A 27,700-nucleotide genomic window follows, 5' to 3' on the forward strand; every position below is an offset into this window, starting at 1 on the left:
GTCCAGAGAATACTTTCCTCAGCCATTGTCAACGGAAATTAGTTACAGCTTAATCGATGTCCTTTCAGTCCTGTGCATACATGGAACATTGCCTTACCTGGGTTGTAGTTGTGGAGGTATGTGTGGTACTTGTTGACAAGTGTCAAATGACTTGTTATCAATGCTGGTGCAAGATATGAAAGCTTAGACCATGTGTCTGTCGAGTCTAAATAAGCGAGAACACGTTTTCTCTGAGCTATCCTTCCTACGGATAGATAAAGGGAGCTAGTTTCCCCAGCGCACCGTCGAGAACAGCCCCAGGCCTTCTCTTCTCAGCGGACGGAGCTCGTCCTCTCTGCCAGGTCAAAGAGACGGCGTTCAGCCCAGCGAACACGTGTCCACCCAGAGTTCACCGGCTTGGAAGGAGATTTAAGGGTATATATCCAAGTGATGTCACACCCCGCTGTGGAGAACCCGTTAGACAAGCTGACCCACGTTCTCCTAAAGCCTTCGCAGACAGGAATCAATATCCCTCTCGGGCTCCAGACGATGACCCAAATTAAATAGAAAATCAATATGGCCGCCGAGCAAAACAAAGACAAGGCAAAACTCGAGAAATTACGCAATTGATTTCGACGATGAAAGAGATTGTCACTTTGCAGAACAATGACTATCCTCCATGACATTCTTTATCATGTTTTGGAATGTCTAGTTAGGGAATCTACAATGGGGATCTGTAATGTAATATATGCATTCATATTTAAACTATGTAGGGGGATTTCACCTATTTTCTCACCTGGGAAGAAGATGTGTACCATGGGTGTTCAATTATACAGCAAGCATCCTTACAAGACTACTCAGTCTGAAATAGTGTTACTTGAGACAGACACGATTCAATGTGAGTCAGTCATGTCATAAAAAATCAGACATATTTTCCAGATACCAGCGAATATCTGAGAAATCCTTGACAGAATGAGGACCCAGCATGGATAATTAGCATGGGTTCTAGCTCAGCTTGTTATTGGAGGTAGAGCGTGCCTACTCTGAGCCAGGCCTCTGATTAGCTGCCTCACAGTTAATTCCTCTTGAAATAATGCACAGACCTGGAGCAAACCTGACAACCGTTCAAACGGAAAATACATTGGATCGGTTGCCGAGGAGACTCCATCTCCTTACAGCCGTGACTCGTGTTGGTACTCGCTGGCATAACGTCAGAACAGATATACCCCCCACCCCGACACACACACACAACCACACACCCCTACCCCACCCTCCTATCTTTTTTGTTATCCCTCCATCCCTCCAAAAGTAGCACAGTTCCCCTGGGGCTGTGAGGGAGATGGCATCAAATTGATAATCACCAGGATTCATTATCGTGGTTCCTGAGTTTACTCTTGAGTTCATTTTCTAATTACTTGATTATGTATTGAAAATGATTCATTAATGTTCTCCTTTTCGCTGGCAAATAGTTTACACCAGTCATTAATTACTTTGAGCTTCCCTCGATAAGTAATGATTGGTTTCTTCTCGGGCTCGCCCACTGTAGATGTCTTGTCAAGTTTAGTTGTAAGTTCTCCTTCGGGTGTTAAAATCTGACCTATTTGCCCTCATCTGCATACTTTGTGATGCTTGTGAAGATTAAGAAGCACTTGCCATGATATGGGCCTATTACCTCATCTGAGCGACTCTCTTTCTACTTACAATTACTTGTTTATCTTTAAAATCCAGTATTCTTGAGGTCACAATAAATACAAACGTTATAAATGTATTTCAGCTAAAAGCTCAAAGCTAGAGACCAAAAGTAGCGTTAAAATAAGGTTGTGCAGAGGTCATATCAAGGTTACCTGTCACCAATCAACAGATAAACAACTGTGCTACTTTTGATGTTAATGCTACACGAAGGCAGTCCTTTTTAAACTTCCTCTGGGTTCCATCAGACATTTCAGCTGGGTCGGCAAAAGACAGTAATCTGTGAGTGAGTTATCAATAATCCATACCCGTCCATTCTCCAGTTGTGTCATGTTCGCCCCCATTTAACTTCCTTCTTTCATTTTTTTCCTATATTTTTCCTAGCGTCAGTAAAAAAGTGTAGCCCCCCAAGCCATTAGAATTCTCTTGGATTGGTATTAAATAGCATTAGCTTGTCTTTAAGTGCAGTTCAAAGCATGGCAGGCCAGCTCTGGGGAAAACATAGATGGACTGTTTACCGTGCGGATGTGTCATTTCAAATTCCCCTCATTTCCTTTACTTATGTCATCAGTTCACTCAGTTGGACATCTCCTCCTCTTCTTCCTTTTTGAAATATTCACCTCAAATGTCCTGCGCATGACATGTTGTGACAGCAAGGGACGCTCGCCCGTCTTGAACATGCAAAACCGTGACGTTTGAAATGGGGAAAAATAGCTTTCTTCAAGCACGCTTGTTTCAAAACATTCAAATTTGAATCGTCTGTTGTTCAAGTTCGTCAGTTGATTTGTATTTCCCCTTCAGTGTTCCTCGTCAAACGCGAGAGCTTAAAAAAGAAACATCCTTTTCTAGATTTCTAAGGTAATTCAAACGGTCGCAATTTGCGAAGCAAGAGAAAGAAGTGAAAATAATTTCATCCACCAGCACATTGTTTCTGGCGGCTGGATAGAGTACTCTGTGTGAGATCTTTCTGGGAGAGTCTTTTGTTGTGGTTCCACTCTAGGTTTATCTGTTGCTGCACCAGAGGACCGGGGGACCTGTGGTAGTCATTGTGTGTCTCCCTAACCGGGACTGTCTGGGTCCAACTCAATAGTCTGGCTCTGCTGGATGTCTGGGGAAGCATGGAAACCAAAGAAACAGCTGTATATTCTGAGTACCATGTGTGTGTGTGTGCGTGAGTGTGTGTGTGTGCCTGCTTGTCCCTAGCAGAGGGAGGTCAAGAGCCTTCAGACTGAGTTTAGATGCACCTTGTTCCAAAGATGTGCATATATTCACTTTCTCTCATTTACTATTACGTGTTCCCCATTTCACTCTTTTTCCCTCCCTGGAAAGTCAGTCGAGATTAATGTAAAAGCCAGGCCGGTCGCGTTTGGGATTAAGGCTTAAGACACTGGCTGAATCTTATCAGAAATTAGTCTCGGTGAGACAGGAAGAGGTGATGTGACTGCTGAGGAGGGACTGTTTTACTCACATTACCTCTCCATCATTTGGCAAAGAGCTCTCAGGGAGTCGGTCGGGTGGAGTCATCATCTGGTATCTGCTCTGTGATCAGATCCCGTCTCCAGGCTCCTCACAGGCTCTCTAAGGCTGTCACTGCGCTCCTCTATGACGCACTCCTCCGCTACATAACCGTACATAATCATGCAATGTTTTAATGATATCAAATGCATTCGTTTAGCAGACGCTTTTATCTAAAGTGACGTACAACCCACGGGGGGATTTGAACCTGCGACCTCTTGATCTGCAGTGAAGACCATCATTTGAAGATGTATTTGTATTTTTTATTTTGAGGTATCTAGCTTCGCTTCTGTCCACAATCCACTGGTCCACCTTAAAGGGATAACATGCATAATAGAGGTAGAACATGTCTCCTCATAAGAAAATAGGACATGAATGTCTCCAACGATTATGTCACTCCATTCACGTAACAACAAAAATCGCAGTGCGTCACATGCTACACAATGAACGGCTGCCTTGAAAAAAAATTTTTACACGTTCAATTGTGCCCCGGCAATGACGATCAGTCCCACTCACTCTTTCTACCTGAAGGATGACATACGTGACCTTCCTGCAAGCGCCGACCTGATACACAAACCCTCATGCCGGAATCTATCCTGCTGTCTGAGTGTCACACATGCAGCCTGGTACTCTCAGGGCTATGCAGGGGTTACCGACTGTGAGCTGTGGTCGTCTGTTCCAGGTGGCAAGGAGCGTTTTGACACGCTAGGCGTGTTCCAGGGCCCGTTGGCAGGCATTGATATGCATGGCCGTGCTTCAGTGAGAGAAAGGCTGTTTTCTAGAGGCTCGTCTGCACACCTGAGTCTCTCGACTGGCCCCTTTATCAGAGGGAAGCAGCAGGGAGGAGTAGCGCGTCTCTGATACCAAACCACAGCGAGCACCTAATCCCGCTTCCCTCCTCACCCAGGAAATAAATAAGTCAGGGAGCGAAGAGGGAAGCGGAGTGAGAAATTCAGCTGTATGTAGATCGCTCTCCCCAACTCTCCAGTCACAGGGAGACGAGGTACATCTCTAACTCTCATCTCAAAGTGGAGATTAGAGTTTGGAAATGGTACAAGACTTGGCACAAGTATGCAGGAGTGTGAGTGCGCGCGCGCGTGTGTGTTTGTGTATGTCAAGTTGTGTGAATGGTACATTTTGTTCGGAGCTACAGTGATCTCAATACAGTTAGGTTGCATCAAAACACATCTCTATTGATTCTTTCCAAATCAAGTTTGCAGTTTAGCACTGCTTGTACATGAAATACTGGAAGGGTTCAAGTGTATTAAAAGAAGCCCATTCAATTCTAATGGGCTCAACACTACCTTTTCCAGTAAGGTTTATGGCTTCTGACTTTAAAAGTAAAATTACATTTCGCAACTCGGACACATTAGAGAAAATGGATGAGGGGTTGGAGGGGGGAGGGGTGTTCCAGAAAGAAAAATAAAGGAGCCAGAGAGAGTATAAAAAGGTGATGGATGCACAGTGCAAAGTGGTATGAATTTTCGCTGATTTTCGCTCCCCGGGAGGGGGGGGTTCGTGATATATCTTGCCTAGGGCGCCAAATGTGTTAGGGCCGGTACTGTAGGGCCTCATGTAAGTACATTCGTAAACGTAGTTATTAGTGCCATGGCCAACCTGCAGATTGCGCACGCTGGGATATTTCAGTTCCCGCGACAGGCAGTCTGCGCTTTTACCTCATGTATGTACATACCTCGCCATGCTTTTACGCGCAAATTGCTAAACAAATACGCCTCAAGTGGGCGCAAAAGCGTTAGTACATGAGGCCCATACTGTTCCCATTCACGCATCACAAAACTGTTTCAGACAATTGTGAGGCGTTAAATAATGTCAAGGCCTTGTCTTTACATTTACATTTTGTCATTTAGCAGACGCTCTTATCCAGAGCGACTTACAGTAAGTACAGACATTCCCCCCGAGGCAAGTAGGGTGAAGTGCCTTGCCCAAGGACACAACGCCATTTGACACAGCCGAGAATCAAACCAGCGACCTTCTGATTACTAGCCCGATTCTCTAACCGCTCAGCCACCTGACTCCATAACCCTGACTCTTTAAAGCCAAGACTGAAAAGATGAAGATACAAGCTATAGGAAACACAGTCAGCAGGCAAACAGCACCGTGTGTGTGACAAAAGGTACTGCATATCACACTGTATACCTGCTTACTGAACCGGGTTCAATCCCTAAGATTGCAAGATAGCAAAATAGTCTTCAGAGTTTTTAATGACGACATTCCAGGGGACCCCCCAAAGAATGGAAGGTCATTTCAAACCCTGCTAACAGGGGTACCTTCCTAGTCTTCCTGAGTCACCATGTTAATAAAAAGACCCTGTAGCTTTGTAGAGCTAGCTATGCTCCTTAAATCTACTCTCACAAACGCATTCATGCAGGATCATAGATCAATAATAGTTATTTCATTATATGAGCTGGGAGCCTTAGTTACATCATCGATGTATAAAACGTTATAGTGAAATGGGAGACAATGTATCTTTTCAAATGATTCCAATAAATTAAACGTCATTGCTAAACAATGGGTCTTCTATCGTGCCAAGGGGACCGTGAAATCTTTTTAGTGGCTTTAAATATGGGGAAGTGGGCTAAGGGTCCGTACAGGCAGACGTAGAGAAAACCTGGATTCAAAGTCATTAAAATGGTTCATTGCTCTATTTTCTAATTTACCGAGATTAATGATAGGCAATGAAAAACATATACTCCAAGGACTTCTTTAATTTGCTGGAGTTTAAAATAACAAGTTCCAGAAGGAGAGGTGAATAAAGGTAGACTGGCAGGAAGATAAAGAATAAGAAGAAATGTATAAACCTACAAATCTGAAAACATGATGACTTAAATGGCCCCAGATGAATGTGTTTCACACACTAAAACAGCTTGGCTTTGTGATAAACAGGTGTACATACTGTATATAAAAAAAAGATGTTTGTTCATACACATTCGCTTCCTCATGTAAACAACATGCAGTTAGTTCAGATGAACCTCTTTTGATGCACATGACACACATTCACACACGGTGGCTAAACAGCCTGTAAGAGCGGTACAGGGGCTGATGTTCTGAGGCACTCCTCCACAGCCTAACAGCCTTTTGCTCTCTGTCGAGTGAGTCGGATCTCCGACACTAAATATAACGTAGCGGTATGAAACTGTGGGACCCCTCAGCGAGACTGCGCTGTGCTGAGCTCGGTCCTCGCTACGCCCGGAGGCAAAGTGGCGTGTTAGAAAGGTTTTTAGTCTGCCAGCCTGTCAAGCAACTCTCGGCCTCTGATTCAGCAGTAAGTCACTGGCAGGTCTGTGTTGCTGGGGGAAGAGTACGGGAGCATTGTTGCTGCTGCTGAAATGGGATCCATCTATAGTCAGATGGTTGAGTGGTTAGGGAATCGGGCTAGTAATCAGAAGGTTGCTAGTTCGATTCCAGCTATGCCAACCAAATGATGTTGTGTCCTTGGGCAAGGCACTTCACCCTATTTGCCTCGGGGAGAATGTCCCTGTACTTACTGTAAGTTGCTCTGGATAAGAGTGTCTGCTAAATGACTAAAAGTAAAGTAAAAGTACAAGTATAGTATGCGGCTGAAGTACTAATATTGTACCGTAAATATCCCCAAAGCTTCAGTTATTATTATCGTGACAGTAAAGCTGATGTCACTTGGAAACGATAAAAAAAAATGCTGGTAAAATACAGATTTTAAATACTGACTAAGATTTCAAGAAAACCTGGAATTTTAGTGTCTGTCTCCGTCCTACAGCCTTTTACAAGTTTAGCATTCTTTTATCTTGTCTAACTTTTGTTTCCTGGAATATTATGATACGTATGAGCCAAGGATGGAGCAGAAGTAGATTCCTGACAGACTATCTGGATGACAAGATGAGTGTTAGGAATGGAGAGTCCAGTGGGGTCAAGGCAGGGGTCGAGGTTTTGAACTCAGTCCGACCGTTTAAAACCTCACATGACCTTCCCTGATCTCTCAGTATCCAATCGATCTCTCTCTCTCCCTCTCTCTCCCTGACTACGTTCCCAGTGCAAACCAAGGCCACCGGCTAATCAGGAGAGTTAGGACAAGGCTAATATTCGATTGATGTGACATCAGCTGTCCAAATGCTGGTTCTGAGGATAACCTATGGGCATATCTGAAGAATACAAAACGTTTTAGACGTAGCGTTGGAGTGGAGGGGTTCAAACCAGTGAAGAGAACGGTGTCCATGCTGACCGCACGTTTTAAAGCAGTGATTTAATTAGAACATGAGATCATGTCTCAGAAAAGTGGGGAGCTCCTATGATGAGGGAATGTAGCTCGAGGCCTGTGCTCGAAATCGCCTCTTCAAACCACATGGAAGTCCTTAGAGTCTCAAAATCGCATCTGGACAGTCGCTGGACTTTGTACACACCGAGAGGTTTTTATTTCATTCATTTCTATTGTAGCCAATTTCACATCCTTGTGAAAGTGAAGCTAAAGTCCTGCGTCTTCTCTATGACTTGGAAGTAGAGCTCCCTGTAAAGACACGGTGCGTGAAGGCTCCCCTCTCTGACTCGCCTTTGAATGTGTGACGGCTACATCACAGCCAGTCAGAGCTCTGAGGACATTATTTGGCAGCCCAGCAGTGGTTCTACAGTGAGCAACGGAAATCAGGGATCATATAGACATCAGAAGGCCTCTTTTCTCTCTCTCACTCACTCACTCACTTTCTCTCTCTTTCTCTTTTCTCTATCTTTCTCCTTTTTTCTCTTCCTTTCTCTTTTTTTGTTTCTCCCGCATGCTCTCCCTCCCTCTCTCTTTCACTCCCTTCCTTTCTTTCTCTCTGTCAGAGTTTTCTGTTCGTATCCTCTGAAGGCTCGGTATGACCTCAAAAAAGCAAGCCGCCCTTTCGTCGTTATTGTGTTGTTTTTGTGCGAACATTACTCAAGAGATGGAAGCTACGCTGAAGACATGGAGTGCTTTTCTCCCCCAGTTCCCAGATGACTATTACGCTGAGAGGACAGATCCTTCTCTGAGGTGATTCCTTAATTTGAAGGGTGTATTAGCTTCCCGTAAGTAACAGTTTAGACCTGGTGGGGTGTGGACTGGCTGTGAGATCTGGGATTTTGTGAAGAAAAGACATCGGTTTTGTTTTCAGAATAGGCTTCAGACCTTGTTTGAAGGGGTGAGGGAAGGAAAGACAGGGGGAGGGGGAGAGGGGGACAAAAGAGACGAATGAGAGCGATCTGGGAGAGTAGAGAGAGAAAGAGGAGAGAGAGAGAGTGGACAGAGAGTAGAGAGAGAGGAGAGAGAAGGGGGATGGAGAGGGTCGATAGTTATGGGAGGGAGAGAGAGAGAGAGAGAGAGGGGGAGAGAGAGAGAGAGAGAGAGAGAGAGAGAGAGAGAGAGAGAGGGAGAGAGAGAGAGGGAGAGAGAGAGAGAGAGAGAGAGAGAGAGAGAGAGAGAGAGAGAGGGAGAGAGAGAGAAAGAGAGAGAGAGAGAGAGAGAGAGAAAGAGAGAGAGAGGGAGAGAGAGAGAGAGAGAGAGAGAGAGAGAGAGAGAGCAAGGAAGATATGGAGAGGAGGAGAAAGGGAGGGAGGGAGGACCCAGCCAGGGAGACGGATAATGGGAGTGGCAGAGTAAGAGTGATAATGTTGGCAGTCCAGAGCAGCTGGGAAGATGTAGTTCTCACACACGTTTGCGAGTGTGTCCTTCCCACTTTGCCCCCTATCTGCAACACACACAGACACACACACACACACACACAGACAAACACACACAGACAAACACACACACACACACACACACACACACAGACACACACACAGACACACACACACACACACACACACACACAGACACACACACACACCATGCTCTGTCCATCCTCCCCCCCCCCGTCTTGGTCTCCCCCCCTCTGGCACAGATTTCTAGTAGTTCCCGGCAGTCCATCCAATAAGCTCAACCCCCCGTCCTCCTCTCCTCTTCCTCACAACATCACAGTATTACATCCACCCTGCCCCTGTCTCTTCATTAGGTCAATTCGTTTTTTGGGAGGGACAAAAGTCCAATTTTGTATGACTTTTCCAGAAATGTCAGAGATTGACATTCATCCATCCAGAACACACCTGATGGGTTTATCAGTCAGAAGTCTTCTCTCCTCTCTGTCATCCACCTGGGAGGGGAATCATCTTTACACACACACACACACACAGGAAACACACACACATGGACACACACACACAGGAAACACACACACATGGACACACACACACAGGAAACACACACACAGGACACACACACACAGGAAACACACACACAGGACACACACACACACACAGGAAACACACACACAGGACACACACACACACACAGGAAACACACACACAGGACACACACACACACAGGAAACACACACACAGGAAACACACACACACAGGAAACACACACACAGGAAACACACACACATGGACACACACACACACAGGAAACACACACACAGGAAACACACACACAGGAAACACACACACAGGAAACACACACACACAGGAAACACACACACAGGAAACACACACACATGGACACACACACACACAGGAAACACACACACAGGAAACACACACACAGGAAACACACACACAGGAAACACACACACATGGACACACACACACACAGGAAACACACACACATGGACACACACACACACAGGAAACACACACACATGGACACACACACACAGGAAACACACACACATGGACACACACACACAGGAAACACACACACATGGACACACACACACAGGAAACACACACACAGGAAACACACACACAGGAAACACACACACAGGAAACACACACACATGGACACACACACACATGGACACACACACACATGGACACACACACACAGGAAACACACACACAGGAAACACACACACAGGAAACACACACACATGGACACACACACACAGGAAACACACACACATGGACACACACACACATGGACACACACACACAGGAAACACACACACAGGAAACACACACACATGGACACACACACACAGGAAACACACACACAGGAAACACACACACAGGAAACACACACACATGGACACACACACACAGGAAACACACACACATGGACACACACACACAGGAAACACACACACATGGACACACACACACAGGAAACACACACAGGAAACACACACACAGGAAACACACACACATGGACACACACACACAGGAAACACACACACAGGAAACACACACACATGGACACACACACACAGGAAACACACACACAGGAAACACACACACAGGAAACACACACACAGGAAACACACACACAGGAAACACACACACAGGAAACACACACACATGGACACACACACATATGGACACACAGACAGAAACACACCCAAACACACACGCGTACACACTTCCTCATGCAAGAGACACACAGACACATCAATACACACACACAGAGACAGACACAGCCACCCATTAAATGCACACACACACACACACACACACGCACGCACAACCACACACGCGCACAACCACACAAACACCCAGCCGCAAACACACACACGCTCGCTCAAGGGTACGGCCGGAGCCTCAGAGGTGGGCACTGATCTGGCGCTGGCCATTCATCACCGTGGCAATGGGGATGGGGAAGCACGCAGTGAATGCAGAGTGTTATTATGGGATGCGGTAGTGCTGCTGAAGCTCTGTCTGTGATAAACATTGGGCCCGCGGCCAACTGTGTCCCCCCCGTCATTAGCCCAGGACCTTAGAGTGCTCTCTGATGCAGCAGCACTTCCTGTTTCGACATCAGAGCTGCTTCTGAACCAGCCACGTAAGCTCTGATTGGGTCTTAACGTCCCTCTCAGATCACAGGGGTCATCTGATTGGTCGAAGATCAGGGTTATACAGTCTGTGATGGGGGTGGGGGGGTGGGTAGGAATCATCTCTGTCTGTATCATAGTTTCCATGTCTGTCTTTATCTTGCAATGAGCATTCTGTACATGCAGAGATATTGTACGCTAATGCGCTAATGAGATTTAGAAAAACACTTTTACACGCACTTTCAGGCTATGGTACTGTATTTTCGTCAGGGGGGGGGGGGGGGAATATAATTAGTGAATATAATGTGACATTTGGGAAGTTACTGAATGACGCACTGGTTAATAAATAATAAAAAATTCAGTTTCTCTCAGTAGACCCCAGTAGGTAATACCCTTCCAGCACTGGCCTCTCTCAGTAGGACATCCATTAGCGTGGTCTAATGGGCTCTTTTTGACCATGATTATTCACATCCTGCTATTACAAATACAGCATGTCACTGATTCACTTCTCTGTTAACTGCGGAGTAGTCCAAACATTACCAGTTCTCTGCTCTTTTTGCCAGGATTCAAAAAATAATAATGTCCCATTTAAATTTTCGTATTCTTTCTTTTCTTTCTTTCTTTCTTTCTTTCTCTTTCATCTTTCACTTCTCCTCATGGCGTCCTCTCTGTAATAGAAAGAGAGCCTGGTGGTTACTGCCCATTGACTTCCTCACAATGAAAGGAAGATTTCTCTATCTCCCTCTCAGGCGATCCATCCATCATTATTTCCCAGCCTTCAGGTGCCTTGTGTGTGGAGGGGGATTGGGGAGGGTGGAGGAGGTGAGGCGAGGGGAGGGGGGTGGTGTTCGGGTGGCTAGATCCAGCCCATTGCAGCTTTGGTTGGAGATGTGTGATATTTCATTGGTCTGGTGATGGATGATCTTGAATTGGAGGTTTGGATATTAGGGGAACCGGCTTGAAAATCCAGTCAGATAGCTTGATTCAGGTGGATTGGGATGAGAATGGCTTCTCTGATGTATCCTGAAGATACATAAAGAATACAAAATGTCACATCATAAGACGAGACAAGACATCTACTTTCTGGTTGAAAATATGTATTTAAACTGGGTTTTATTCAAACCTGCTTTCCACTCTACCAGGTCTGTCTGTCTCTTTTTTTCTCCACTTTTGGACAAATGAATTAATGGCAGGCGCATAAAAAATGTTTCTCCTCACTAAACAGGAAGCTAGTTACGACTCACCAACCTTATCTTTAATAAAAAAGTAGCCTTGACACTTCACACAATCCTTTCCCTTTTCTAGGCTTTCATATCCCCAGGATGTGAGTTGTTAGCATTAGGCTGTGTTGAAAAGATCAATATGAGACGTTTAAAAGTGAACGGTGTGCATTTTGGCTTCTGGTTTGGGGGAATAAGGTTCCACAGAGCAGAGAGCTCCCAGGCATCAAGAAATAGCATCTGCTGTGGTGGTTTAAAAATGTAATGTACTGGAGAGGAAAAAGCTGGGGCAGAAATGGCTGTGGAGAATTCAGTCGTAGTCTCTACTGTCATATTGACTAAAGGTGTAATTTCCAAGATGGGATATTTACCATAGCTAGTTTGGTGTGGGCTTTTTGTATTAGCGGCATATGGCCATTTAGAGGTCCCGTGAACATTTGGTTTAGCCCAGAGCAAATCCTAGGGGGGGGGGGACACATCCCCCCAAATATTCAAATCTGGTCAAAAAGTCCCCCCCAATATATTGATATAAAAATATTAATAAAATATAAATGTGTTACGCTACGACAGGGAACCACGCACGCTGTCCGAAATTATCATAACAAATTTAATCATATTCATAACTAAACGTAAAATGTTTTCAAGGGGGGGCCCTCAGACTCCCCAGCAGATTTTGTCCCCCCCAATTTTGACTCCATGACTACGGCCTTGGTTTAGCCTACCTTTGAAACAAGCAATGCATTAATTTGGTCATGATCGACAGACAAGGGTTGTGATTAGTGACCAAAGCCAGGAAATGTGAAAGTGTGTCTTTGCACGAGTCAAAACCGCGCACTCAGTTTTGGCGGATCATAGACCCGTCGTTCTCTTCCTAGGCTTTCAGTCAGAAGCATAAAAGAGCCGTTTCTGTCTCGGTGGTAAATACACCTGTGTGTATAGTCCTCCTTATAACGAGCTCGGCGATGACACGGGCGCACAACTCCCCCCCCCTCCTGACTTCTGACAAACTCACTCTCCAAAAAAAGAGGGCAGTTTTGCAATCACACCAGTGTACAGTCCTTACAAAATCGCTCTTTTTCAACCGTCACACGTCTTTCCTTCGAGTGTCACTCTCGATCTCGTTGCTCTCGCTGCCACGTAGCTTCCCTCCCCACTTCTAGCAGCGACAGACAGGGAACATGACACATTTGCCCGTTTTTGATCTGACAGGGCCTGAAACGCCATGCTGACGGAGAATAAAAATCCTGGTGAAGTTTCTCTCCATCCACCATCTCTGGCGCTCTTTCCCTCTCTGCGTCAGAGACAGGATTACATCCTATCATGGCATGCCCCAAAGAAAGAAAAAAAAAAATTCACACCCTTCCCGACATTTTTGTGAGGCTGACAGATCATCAGATGTCAACTGTACTGTGTGAGCTTGGCACATCCTAGAAATGTCTTCTCGATATTTACCAGGCTCATCTTTTGTATATCATTGAATGACATAAAGGGGGCCATTTTGGATGTGAGTGACTGGAATGAGGTGCTTTGGTACATTTCCATTTTTATCCCCTTAGTTTGATTTGAAAAAAAAAACTGCCTCGTTATCCGACCTCTGCCTCTCCCACCAATGCCCCCCCCCCCCCCCCCCCCACCCCCCCACACGTCCACACCCCGACGCCTCCCTGTAATAGGCTTGTCTGAGACACAAAAGGCAGAATTTGACATTTGCCTGCTGATGTCTATGGCTGCTGGCAGGTTGATGGACAGCTGCGCTAAGGCAGCGTTGCCCTCCGTCCTGCTAATTAGCTCTAAGCGGGAACCCGGCGTGATTTAAGCAGGGGCTTCTGGGACGGACGGTGCAGGGAAGGGGTTTCAACCCGAAAGAAAAATAAATCTGCCCCCCTTCACCCTCCCTCATTCCCCTTCGCCCCCCCCCCCTCCCTCCCCTGCCCCCTCAAGCAGACAGAATCTTTTACACAAACCTTGCTTTCTGGAAAGGAAAATTAAGTGTGTAAGGAAAGCTTCCTGGGATAGAAGGTATGATCGCTGCCAATCAACAGGAGAGGATAGAACATAAACACGTCACAGCATACCTTGCTGGAGGGAGACGACAGGTTCTGGTGGTGCATGTGTGTGTGGGACTGTGGGCGTGCGTGCGATGTGGCAAAGTATTACCATGAATAATTAAAAGACTGGTGTGAGCATTCTGTTGGCCCTTTGATTGAGTCAGAAAGCCCCAGGAAGATCCTGGTAGAAGGAAAGCAACAAACTGCTAAGTGGCACTCTCATTGTCTCCTCGCTCCTCACATCAGCTTCAGTTCTGCTCATGTGAAACCTTGAATCAGCAACACGAGTTATCAGGGCCTTTTTTATCCCTCTGTCTGCCTTTCAGTTTACCTTTTAAATTCAGAGTTATTTCAGGAGGGCACAGAAGAGGAAAGGTCTCTTTTACCGTTGCGTTGCTGTTTTTAAAACATTTTTGTTGCCGGGTTGCTGTTTGAAACCGTTTAAGGTTGTCTCTTACCCTTTCTTCCAACCTGTGTGAGTGTCATTCAAAAACAAGTGTACACTTGTGTCATTTACAAGTGTACAAATAGGTCCAAACACCCTGTTTATGCTGTTCAATGGAGAAACAAAACAAGATGGTCAACATACAGCCCTTCAATACCAGCTACACATCTGGTCAACACCAGACGTTCCTTCACGGAGAAGTCTGGGAGGGGATGAGGGGTGAGGGGCCTGGAGGGGTGGGGGCAGAGGGTTCACTGAGTGTGGTAGGTATCAAAGGGGGAGGAGACTTGGGCTTGGCTTGGCCCTCCACCCCCTTCCCTGGGAGTCCGGATTGTGGGCATCATCTCATTCCTCATGTGCCAGGCTTGTGCCACGCCAGCACACTGTCCTGTCCTTTAAACACGGGGAGTGGAACCTGTGAGTGAGGTCACAAGCTGAACTCATGTATGAATAAATAACACCATTAAGGTGAAACTGTATGTCATAGAGCTGGAATATAAACAACTCCTGATTCTCCACGTTCTGTAATTCTATGTAAGCCATCGTGAACCTATCTTCATACAACCGTTTTTTCTCCTCAAGGTCTCTGTGCCTTTGTATTGGAGAGTATGTGTGCCTCATTTGAAATGGGATCGCTATCTTTGTTGTAGGAGGCCTTGACTAAAGACACACGACAGTGTGCCCTAGCCGTGTGTTGTGCCTCAGCTCGGAGCTCTCTGCCTACAAAACACTATTTCAACACGAATGCTATTCATCTTTCAATCCAGGAATTCTTGACACAAAACCTTTCATCGGTCCACTCTGATTCTTTTTGTACTATGTGAGGTGGATTGACCGTGAATCCAAGCAGATTTGTAGGCCAGCGCGTGATCTTTCATGATAGTTTAGATGGCACCGCGCAGCACTTTAGCAAGGCTTTTATCGAACCGTGTCACAATTTGTATTTTTTAGGAAATAAACACGCTTGCTCGTACTTTAAATTCATCCTCTCTCATCTGTCTTCTCCATTGACTTCGTCCTTCCACTGTGGCCATGACTTGACCTTTCGAAGCTGTGGAGGTCAAACACTCATCCATTAGCCAACAACCGTCTCAGAAAACCTTGGATAGGAAGAGAGAGAAAGAGAAGGAGGGTATTGTGGGGGGGGGTGGTAGAAGGGACTGGTGTGAGAATCATTTCCCCATCCCCACAATTTTTTTTTTTACTATTTAAAATAAAAAGGAAATTCCTCCAAGGCAATCAATTCAATTTGCTGAATGGTGATAGGTCGAAGATGTTAGCCTCGTGCCTCCAGGTGAGTCCATGTGTTCAAGGTTCCTCATCGATCCGGCTATTTCCATACGAGATGGATGCCTGAGAGGTTTGACAGGTTAATGAAGGTGAAGGAGAGGCCTGTGAGCCGTGTGGGCGAGCAAAACGAGCCTGTGAGTCACTGTCAGGCCTTCTCACGACTCCCACACGCACGTGCTCCGCGTGGCCAAGTCTTGATCGCGACACTGAGACCCAGCGAAAGACGCACGCTTTCCCCGTCAGCTTGACGAAACAAAAGTGCTGCTTCTGACAATAGCTGTCTAGAAAGCACTACTGCAAGGGCTAGAGGGGGTGGGGGGGGGGGGGGGTACAGGAGAGAGAAAGATGGAAAAGCTAAGAGGAAGTCAAAGAGAGAGAGGGACAAAAAGAGAAGGAGAGAGAGAGGAGGAAGGCAGAAACAACCTTTCTCCCTCCAGGTAAAAGGAAGGTAGACAGTATTAGTGATGGTTAAGGTAATGGTTGAAGGGTTATTTTGTGCGACATCAAAGTAGGGAACAAAGTTGAAAGAGAAATGAAAGAGAGGATGATTTTGGCCGTGTGATGACGATGTCCCTCGTCCCTCGTCTGGGGTGACGTGGAGTGTGTGTCCCATCCACATGGCTTCTTTGTTTTTCCTCCTGTTCCTTCACAGACCTATCAAGGAAAGCTTGTAGAGGATGCTCTTGACATAAGACCATAACAAGCACAGCCAGCTTCTCCTTTTGTTGTTTTCATGGATCAAAAACTCCAAATTGCTCAGCATCGTCCTTCTCCCCCTTCTCTTTGCTGATATGCCACATGTGATTTACCCTGCTAAGCCTTTCATAATCATTTTAAAGTAGTCCTTCTTAATCGCATCATCCTGTCTTTAATCTCATCATACCTATTCTTTAATCTCCTTGGAGAAATTCCTTCTCTCTCTCTCTCTCTCTCTCTCTCTCTCTCTCTCTCTCTCTCTCTCTCTCTCTCTCTCTCTCTCTCTCTCTCTCTCTCCCTCTCCTCTCTCTCTCTCTCCTCTCTCTCTCTCTCTCTCTCATCTCTCTCTCTCTCTCTTCCTCTCTCTCTCTCTCTCTCTCTCTCTCTCTCTCTCTCTCTCTCTCTCTCTCTCTCTCTCTCTCTCCTCTCTCTCTCTCTCTCTCTCTCTCTCTCTCTCTCTCTCTCTCTCTCTCTCTCTCTCTCTCTCTCTCTCTCTCTCTTTTTCTCGTCTCTCCGTTACTATCAACATAGTGTTTACAGTTTGTTTTTGTTACTCTGAATAAGCACATTTCATTTTTGCTTCTCTTTTTTGACCTCCCACCCAATTCTGATTTATTATTATTCTGTCCTTAATCTGGAAGAATGTCACATGGGCATATTTGTGTGGTTCCAGTCTTTTTAACAATCAGGAGAAGGAGATGTTTATCTAGGTCTGTCTCAGCCAATATCTTTTTTTTAAGACAACCACGTCTCAGATATTGATGTGATTGGATGCGGGACAGTTTGACATTGTCATATTCATTTGAATGTGAGGAATTGCTCTCGTCTGTGCTCTGACAGACACGTTGAAAACCACGGGCAACCCTCCACAGAGTGAGAGGAAGCCCAAGGAGGTCCATCAGGATCTAACAGTACTATAAATTAAATGCGGGAGCCCATGTTGAGAGAAAAGAAATTGAGAAACTTCCTGCTTCCTGTCTGCTGAATTTGTCCTTCAGACATCTCCTCTCTGAGTGCCTGTCCACAGAGATTTTGGATGGAGGGATCCTGATCGAACGCAAAACACAATCCTGAAGAGATGCAAATGTATTAATCTTGTTAAGTTAAACGAAAATCCCTTCTGTGGGAATGCACACACACACGCATTCACACACACTCACATGCACGTACACACACACACACACACACACACACACGTATATGCAGCAACACACATTCCTTCATGTGTTCTTTGACATTGACTTAGCAGTGGATGAAGGTCAGTCATAGATCGACAATAAATATTGATTATGACAAAGACCTACAGACAGCCTGACAGACCGCCACACAGACCGACAGAGAGACAGGCAGACATGCGGACAGACATGCAGACAGACAGACAGACATGCAGACAGACAGACATGCAGACAGACAGGCAGACAAGCAGATAGACCAACATGAAGACAGACCAACATGCAGATAGACAGGCAGACAAGTAAATAGACAGAAATGCAGACAGACAGACAGGCAGACAAGCAGATAGACCAACATGAAGACAGACCAACATGCAGATAGACAGGCAGACAAGTAAATAGACAGAAATGCAGACAGACAGACAGGCAGACAGCAGATAGACCGACATGAAGACAGGCAGACAGGCAGGCAGGTGGGTAGGAAGCTGTTTGTTGTGTGTCTGCATGGAGCAGGTGGTGCAGCCTGAGCCCCAGCTGTGGTGTGCATGGGAGTTGTAGTTTGCTAGGTATGTTGATGGTTCCAGTTCCCCTAGGAAACCAAAGAACCTGGAATGCAGCTCACAGACCAGGTCAGTGACTGTGGTTTCTATAGACACAGAGAACCACACTGGCACACACACGAACCTGCCTACCAATGCTGAGGCACACGCCTGGACATGGTGTGTCTGTGTGTGTGTGCATGTTGAGGTGCATGTGTGTGCATGTTTGTGTGGGTATATGCCTGTGTATGTGGTGTGTGTGTGTCTGTCTATGGGTGTGCGAGCGAGGGAGAGAGAGAGGAAATGGAAGATGTTTTTGCTTTCACTACTCTCTTCCCGTAACGCCCCCCAACGTGGCAGCAGCCAAATGGCTAGATCACCTGGGAGGTGGAGCTGGAGAAGAGAGCGAGAGACACACAGAGAGAGAGAGAGAGAGACAGAGAGAGAGAGAGAGAGAGAGAGAGAGAGGGGGAGAGAAGGAAAGAGAGAGGGAGAGAGAGACACACAGGGAGACACAGGGGGAGAGAGGGAGGGTGGAAGAGAGATGGAGAGAGAGACAGATGGGGAGAGAGGGAGGGAAAGGGAGAAAGTGAGAGAGAGAAGGATAATGTGTAGTGAGAGTGGTGTGAATTGGGAACATTGTTTTGTGATGAATGAAATGAGCATGTGAGTGAAACTGAGGTTTGTGTTTGTGTTTTAAAAAAAGAAATGGAGAGAGAATGAAACATAATCTCATCCGGATATAATCTGACATATAGAGGCTGTTGGCAAGAGTGCAGACAGACTGAGTGTGGTGGAGGCGGCTGGAGGGGGGGGAGGGGGGGGGGGGCTGGGCGGCAGAGAGGGTGGAGTGGGGGGGAGGACATGCAGGCTGATGGAGGGTGGGGGGGGCTGGGCGGCAGAGAGGGTGGAGTGGGGGGGAGGACATGCAGGGCTGATGGAGGGTGGGGGGGCTGGGCCGGCAGAGAGGGTGGAGTGGGGGGGAGGACATGCAGGGCTGATGGAGGGTGGGGGGCGTAGTGGTACAGGTTTGAGATAGGCTGAGCAGTTATCCCCAGCAATGGTGCCTCTGTGACATTGCGCTGGCCATTAAAACTGGGATGCTCTCTCTGGGACTGGCTCTCCCTCACTTCCATTACCAGCGCCAGGCATAAGCTGCTAAACAACACCATCGTGTAGAGGAGTGGGGGATTGGTCCTCTCAATGGAGGCAATGGAGAAAAATATGGCTGAAAAGAAAAAGAGAAAGAGAGAGAAAGTCTGACTGAGAGACAATATAAAGATTGAATAAGGAGAGAGGGATGAAAAAAGGATGGAAGACAGAGAAAGTGAGACGTTTGCTAATTTAGCGCTAGCATCCACAGCATTCTTGAGCCAATGTGTGACTCTTGGTAACAGCTTAAAACAGCTTATGCAATAACACAACTGCACACTGATGCTACAAATGTCCTGGCTGACTGTGAACGCACTAGTAGACAGGCCAGGGACGGGAGTATGCACACAGATGTTTGTTATTGAACCCCCAGTGGATTTATTCTATTTAGAGGCAAACTAAAAGCACCATGGCCGCACTGTCATGCTCTTTTTTCCATGAGAGATAGAGAGATGGAGATGGAGAGAGAGGGGGGAGAGAGAGAGTGAAAGAAAGAGAGAAAGATGGAGAGAGAGAGAGAGAGAGAGAGAGAGAGAGAGAGAGAGAGAGAGAGAGAGAGAGAGAGAGAGAGAGAGAGAGAGGGGCTGTAGAAACTAGCCATGACCACGGACAGCATGTATCCTGGCTAAACATTTTGGCACAACAAGATTTTGACTCTCTCAATCCTGCTCTACTCTGTAAAGTAGATGTATTGTGTGTGCGTGTTTTGTGTGTGTGTGTGTGCGTATGTTTTGGTAAACTTGTAAGAGCCGTTTGGATATCCAGCCACTCAGCCATTTAATAATTGATACAACTCATTTGTGCCTCAGTATTGGAACATCTCCCATGTCCTTTAGATAGTTTCCACCCCAGTCTAAAGAGGCCTTCTTTGAAAATCCACATGAACATACATTGTGACCAGTGCCTTTTATTCCAGGGTGAAGGGCAGCTGCCTTCGGTATTCTCGTTTTATATAGTTTAAATTATTATATATTTACAATCATAAAGGCACTACAAACTTCACACTGAAAGCACAGCAGTGTTCACCGGTTGATTGGGTTAAATGGTGTCGAATTCAGGAGCGCGGGTTTGAAAAGGATGATTTTAAAGGAGTTGAACGCTGAAGTGCCGCAAAGAACCAACACAAGTCTGGTCTCGGTTGCTGAGAGAGTGATGAAAAACCTCTTCAGGAACAAAAATAGGGGGATAATTAGAGAGGATGTGTTCAACTCTGATTCTGGTTCAGGGGGCTAAGTGGCCGAGGGAGAAGGAGAGAAAGAACAGACGTGTAGCAGGAAGGGGGGGGGCGGGGGGGGGAAAAGGGCTAGAGGAGAGGGGGGGAGAAGAGCCGGGGAAGAGGGGTGGGGTCAAGGGGCTGATGAGAAAGGTAGATGGGGTGAGGGTGGCATGAGGGAAAGGAGAGGGGGGAGGGAGGGAGGGGGGGCTAGGGAGAGTGTGGAGGAAGGGAGGGAGGGAGGGGCAAGGGAGAGTGTGGAGGGAGGGGGGGGCAAGGGAGAGTGTGGAGGGAGGGCGGGAGGGGGGGCAAGGGAGAGTGTGGAGGAAGGGAGGGAGGGAGGGGGGGCAAGGGAGAGTGTGGAGGAAGGGAGGGAGGGAGGGGGGCAAGGGAGAGTGTGGAGGGAGGGAGGAGGGAGGGAGGGAGGGAGGGAGGGAGGGAGGGAGGGAGGGAGGGAGGGAGGGAGGGAGGGAGGGAGGGAGGGAGGGAGGGGGGGCAAGGGAGAGTGTGGAAGGAGGATGAGAGCCAGGCAGCTAGCGAGGAAAAGCGAGGGATTTGATGGACTGAGAGAGGAGGAGGATGTGAGAGGACAGAGAGCCAGTGTTACCAGAAGGGAACCATGGTGGAGTCCTGGGGTCGGGTTACTGTAGTAGAACGTCCAGACCTCAAGAGGAACCTGTGGTGACGTAGATGGATGAGAGATATCGAGCTTGGATCCTCCTCAGACAGATTAATGAAGGTGTTTTATGTTCAGTCATTACCCCTGTTAGTGGCAGGCAGCATCCACAGAGATATGATGAATGGCAGCTCCATTTCAACTTGCGAGACCGCTGATTAGTCGATTTACTTCACGCTCTTCTTCCTTGGTTCTTGAGAAAATGGGAAAGAGGATAGAAATGATATGGTGCGAGATATTTAATTAACCGCAGGCTATTTGGAGGACAAAACTGAGCATATTGACTCTGATCTGTGTCAAGCCACGTCTAAACACACAGCTCTTCAAGCATTGTTGCTCTTAGTCACGACTATGAGAAACTGAGAAATAAGAGTTGTGTTAATGCTTCCAACTGTGTATCCCCGAGCATTAGCACTTTGTCATATCTAAAGTGTTTTTCAGAAAGATGATTCCTGTGGTAAAGCTTTGCAAAGAAATAATACTTTAAATGTGATATTTGATCTGAGTTATCCTGTTTTACTTTGCTCGGTGGGTTCAGCTGAGTTAATTAAAATAAGGTTTTATTTAGTAGCACACAATCCTGGTCGAATGAGTAGAGAACATTTTAGTTGTCTGTGTCTACTTAAACTGCAATACAGAGTAATGTATATTGGTTACTTGTCTGATTAGACATGTTTCACTTTAACCATGAGGCTCTTGGCTCTTGTCCATTAGAGCAGTTCAGACTTCTGTTGAAGAGGATGCACTGGCCAATTCTAAACCTGAACCGGACACAGGGGGTATACTTAACCAGAAGGTGTCCACCACAGAGAGAGAGAAAAGAAAGAAAGAGAGAAAGATGGAGAGAGAGAGAGAGAGAGAGAGAGAGAGAGAGAGAGAGAGAGAGAGAGAGAAGGGTTAGGGTGGTGGGCCAAGCACTCAGCACCTCAGAAAGGCCACATTGCCAGAGCCATCTGCCACTAATACACCCCTCTCTACCCACCCCTACACTATCACACACACGCATGGCTTTACACACACACACACACACCCCTCCCTCTGGCTCCTCCTACACACTGAAACACATGCACACACACATAGGTTCAGTAGATAATCTCACTGTTCTCTATTCAAAGAAAAGTTGCAAAAATACACTCATTGTGCCCAGATTAGATATTTTGCGTCACTGCTGCTGCTTGAATTAAGAACAGTGCAAGATACGTCATGAAATATTTGTTTTTTGTTCAATTTTTTTCTCCACATGCTGTATGTATATTTATAAGTACCGACCAATAATCCTCTTTTTAAAGCCTTCCCACTGCTGCGGCCTCTTGGCTCAGATAAAACAGCCGCTCGTCTTCTGAGGAAGAGACAGAGGAGATGGAAGTCCTCCGCAGACGAGCGTTATTAAGCACGCTCGCTTTGTCTTGGATGATGCTTGCTCACTCCAACCGAGTGTCCTCTCCCATCCGTTTCCGCGGCGCCTCGCGAGGCCGTGACGCGGCCCCCCTGTTTGCATCGCAGATGGAAAGAAGCCGAAGTCCTGATGAAAACCGCACGCGTGCAAAGAGCCGGGGCTTCTTTAAAGCCATTGTGGTGCGTTTGATAGATCTCGAGATCGCTGAAGAGAACGTCGCAGTGATGGAGGGTTGTTGAACCACCCTGTTGTTTTGAGAGCGTAGATGAGGACACCAGGAAGCTCAGATCAAACATTGCGTCCGCCTCCGCCTCATCTGGGAACATCAAGGTCATCAGTAGAACCAGAACTTTATATTATTCATAATCTACCCGGTTACCTAACTTCCTGTCCTCGTGATGCAAGGCTGTCACGACCGAGGTCAAAGGTTAATGATGATGGTAAAATTCCATCATCCCACCCCAGGCAGGGGAACAAAAAAGACCACACTTGGCAAATGTCAATTTGTGAACACACAAACACACACATCCACATCCGCACACACGTTCACACATTCCACACACACACAAGTAAACACATTCGCACACTCATGGCTAGATTAATCATGTTAAACTAAGATGGATGTGAGAGGAGAGTCGCCCCGTGGGGACCCCTCAGTCTCCTAGCTGGCTCCTCTCCTTCTGTCGCGCTCCTCGGAACATTCCAGGTGATCAGTCTCTCATTGATCTGTGCTCAGGCTCAATACCTGCAGGTTTCATTGTAAAACAACTCACATTTGCCATGGCTTAGAAACCCAGTAAGTCAGGTATCGTGCTAAGATCACGATTTATTTACCTGGACTGTGTTACATTGTGTCGTTTGTTAACGTGTTGTTTTCATTTCAAGCGTGGCCCCTCGTGACCCACCTACCGGTACTCAGGCTCTTGGGCCCAGCGTACCAGTACCGCCCGGCTGAGATTGGGTTTCAGAGCAGAAGCATTGTTTGGCTCTGACCCTGTCATGTAATGTCAACACGGTCTTCTGAAGGCGATGCAAGAGTATTGAAGGGCTGACAGAGTCTGACGCGTTACGTCTCTGACTGCGCCACACTGCAGTCGCAGTGGGGGTAATGTCGTGTGATTGGCTAGATGAGGGTAAAAATGTGCCGTATGTATTACGGGAGAGGTGGTGGAGGATGTATTTTAAAGGGAAGCGAATGGAGACAGGTAGAGGAAGCAAGAGAAGAGAGAGTATTAGCGAGGGAGAGAGAATGACAGAGAAAGAGAATGAGAATGAGCGAGAGAGGTGATAAAGAGAGAGTTAGAGGTAGAGAGAGAGAGAGAGATAGAGAGAGGGAGAGAAAAGACCTACAGTACAAGACTAATGGGGTTTTAGATTTGACCACAGGGCCTGGAAGAGGTCTCAAACGAGAAGAGCTCAATGATTCACCCAAGAATAGAGCTCGTTAGATTTTCATTAGACAGGCTTTGCAAAGACGGCTACAGTAATCTGGGCAGGGGTTTGATCGGACAGAGCAATAAACAGAACCAGATACTGCTCTCTGAGTCCTACATATTCCCTCTCCTTATGCAAATGAACCATATAATACAGAAGAACATAATGCCTAACATACAGTAATGGGAGTCAGGTGGCTGAGCGGTTAGGGAATCGGGCTAGTAATCCCGAAGGTTGCCAGTTCAATTCCCGGTCATGCCAACTGACGTTGTGTCCTTGGGCAAGGCACTTCACCCTACTTGCCTCTGGGGAATGTCCCTCTACTCACTGTAAGTCACTCTGGATAATAGCGTCTGCTAAATGACTAAATGTAAATGTAATGTGTGACAGTCGATGCAGAAGATGGAATTTCTTCCTTGGAAAAAATAAGTGAATCTCAGTTGTAACTGTAAATACTTTGAAGCCATTCTCCTGTATGTTATCATGCATTATCCAAATTTAGTTAACCAAAACCAACCTTTGTGATTAGAAAAATGATTCAAATACTCATTAGGTTGAACGAGCAGAAAGAGATTTATCCACCCACTGACCATTTGCATAACCAAGATTAGAGTTGAACTTCTCTCTCAGGAGCCAGACCTGCATGGTTTCACGTGTATTGGAAGCTTATCTGTGCCGCTTCTTTGGTGACATTGTGCTGCATGAGTGTGTGACTGCAGGAAGCCAGCCACATTAAACCTGTCTGCAGATCTGCCTGCTTGTCAGATCGGGTCATTTTAATTGATTTATCTGCACGGCACAGCTGCCCCCTCGCAAACACTATCTATCTTCCTTTAGGAATGCAATTTTAGTGGCCGTATCAACACAGCTCCCTGAAAGAAAATCAATGATTATTTTCTTTATTTCACAACATGAATCAAGCGGGGCCTGCAGAGCTGGGCTCCGCAGGCTCCGATGACGTGTCCACAAGGTGAGATGTGTACATTTAGGGTGAGGCAGGCTAACCCGTGTGTCAAACACCAGGGCCTCGGATTAAACTGGTATATGAGAATAATAACTGGCCAAAACAACTCCACAGAGGCAGCCATGGGGGGATGTGAGACTGTGTGGTACATTTTCCACTTGATCATTTCATGTTGTGTGAAATATGTGGCTTGACAGTTGGTTTGTTTGTTTTGTTTGGAGTTCTAAAGTCAACCAAAAAAGATGGGTCAAGCATCCAACAGTTCCACCACTTTATGGCATGACTTGCATCATACCGGCCCTTTAACCCCAACCGTAATCCCTGGCACGTACATGTACAGATCTATCCAGATCATATACTGTACATTTATATTCTTGGCAACTTTTCAGTTTGTGTTTCTTGTGCTTTTTTTTTTTTTACCACAGCCCCAGCTCTACTGTACCTGTTACCTTTTTGCTTTATCACAATCATTTAACTGAGAATTGAGCATGGCTATCAGCAATACAGAAATGTCAATGACACAGCTAATTATGTTTTTGACGTCTTACCACTAAACTTGAGGTGGAGATGGGTGGAATTATAGTAAGTCCCGGCCAGTATTTTAGAATCACAAAATAATGTGAATCGAAGAAACAAAGATGTCTTTCTCAAGGTTCAAGTTCATTTATATGGAGTCAAGAACGGAGACAGTAGACTATTGTGTTCTGCTCATACTGGCCTTCATACAAAGCTTTTCAACCAGTACATCCTCCACTTTCCTATTTCTTTTCTTTCTTTCTTTCTTTCTACAAAAATATTGTGCAGTAGAAAGTATAAATAACAGGCACAAACAACAAAAGACTGAAAAAAAAACAGCTCAAAAACCTGGTTTGCAGCAGACAAATTATTTTGATTGATCAAACAGCTAATGCAGATGAACTGCGTTAATTATATATCTCAGTATGACAAATTGCCGCTGTCGTTTGGTGAAATATTCCTCTACTTTTAGGTTCAGCAACTACACTAATGGCCTCCATTTGTAGCTGTACCGAAAAAGAAATCAAGCCGTCCCATAGCTAGTGTGTGCAGTCAATCCATTATGTACGATAAAACTCTGGTGTTGGCATCCCACGCGGGCCTTAAACATCGTAACTGTGAAATGATGAAGAGGGAAACAACAACCCAGAATAAAAGCAGGAGAGATTAGTCTTAATATACCAGGGTGAGAAAATCCTACAGGATCGCAAAGTAAAATTGAGAGAGAGAAAGAAGCACAGGGATTCTAAACCCCTGTGCTTGTTTGTCTGTCCTGAATGGCCCTTAATTTGGTTGTATTGCACTTATGTGATGGTGGTGAAAGAGGAAGGCAAAACACATGCGTCTGTGAGATGAATCATTGTAAAATATGAGGCACATTCAGCCTGTTCTGCCTGGAGGTAAAAGCTTGTAAAACCGCTGGTAAATATACCCAGCAGACACCGTGTGTGTGTGTCCTCTGAGAGGGGGAGAAGCAGAACGAGGGCTGAGGTTGAGGGGTTGGCCTGGTGCGCTTATCTTTATGCTGCTAATTGCAAGCGAACTCCCAAGTCCTCGTGTTTAACTGAACAGGGGATGTGTGGTGAGGGAGGGTGTGTGTGCAGGGTGGAAGGTTGGGGGTGGTGGGGAAGCAGGATACAGTCAGATTCAATCATTTGGATGCTAAGTAAAGATGTAATCTGATTGGCCTCAGAGAAGTATCAGAGAGAGAGAGAGAAAGAGAGAGAGTCACCACCACCACCACCACCACTGTATTACAGAACTGCATCATGGGATATCTGTGATCCTCTCTCTCCCTTCACCCCTCCTTTATATCCTGTCATCAGGATGTTCTTAAGGCTGCCAGGGGGTCTAACATAACCCCCACCCCCGTCCAGAATGCTCCAAATCGACACATCTTTGCAGCCCTTGCACATTTTGGAGGCCAACTAATACCCCAGTACAATCTGCACGTACCTGATAATGGCCTGTAAAATCTTTCATCTTGACATAAGCTGACAAACGCTGAGTAGTTGCACTTGTTTATCTTTGAAGCGGGAAAGCAAGGCCGAAACGTGTAAGGTAATCACTCAAAGACACTTTGTGTCCAACTTGGGCTTTATAGGGCCTTTTTCTCTTTAATCAGCAGTTGACCAAACAAGCATAATATGCATCCTGACTGAATTTGCAGAAGGTTGTTACAGTGTGAATGGTGGACTGCAGCAAATGGTCTCTCTCTCTCTCTTCATCCGTGCCCCTCTCTCTCCCCCCCCTCTCTCTCCCCCTCTCTCTCCCCCCCTCTCCCCTCTCTCTCTCTCTCTCTCTCTCTCTCTACTTCAGACAGTCTGCAGGAGCTATGAAGCTCTCCTGGTTGTCCTATCTTTGTCCTTCCCTCACCATCCGCCCTCTGAATATCACCTATTGCCGTGGAAACACCTCAGTCAGCACTCTGCAGGGTGGAAAAGAA

General features: G+C 46.3%; 1 protein-coding gene across 2 annotated transcripts in view; it reads left to right on the plus strand.

The window, feature by feature from the left end:
- The window catches only part of LOC136966370 (protocadherin-9), a 136,671-nt gene that overhangs the window by 58,645 nt on the left and 50,326 nt on the right, over positions 1–27,700 (plus strand). Inside the window, exon 7 of one of the 2 annotated variants that reach the window (XM_067260870.1) lies at positions 6,465–6,481. The exons of the other annotated variant lie outside the window; for it this stretch is intronic. Coding sequence (XP_067116971.1) covers positions 6,465–6,481 — 17 coding nt within the window. The remainder of the gene's footprint in view (positions 1–6,464; positions 6,482–27,700) is intronic. 2 annotated transcript variants of the gene reach the window in all.

This window comes from Osmerus mordax, chromosome 22 (genome assembly GCF_038355195.1).
Source record: "Osmerus mordax isolate fOsmMor3 chromosome 22, fOsmMor3.pri, whole genome shotgun sequence".
In the NCBI taxonomy this organism is placed as follows: Eukaryota; Metazoa; Chordata; class Actinopteri; order Osmeriformes; family Osmeridae; genus Osmerus; species Osmerus mordax.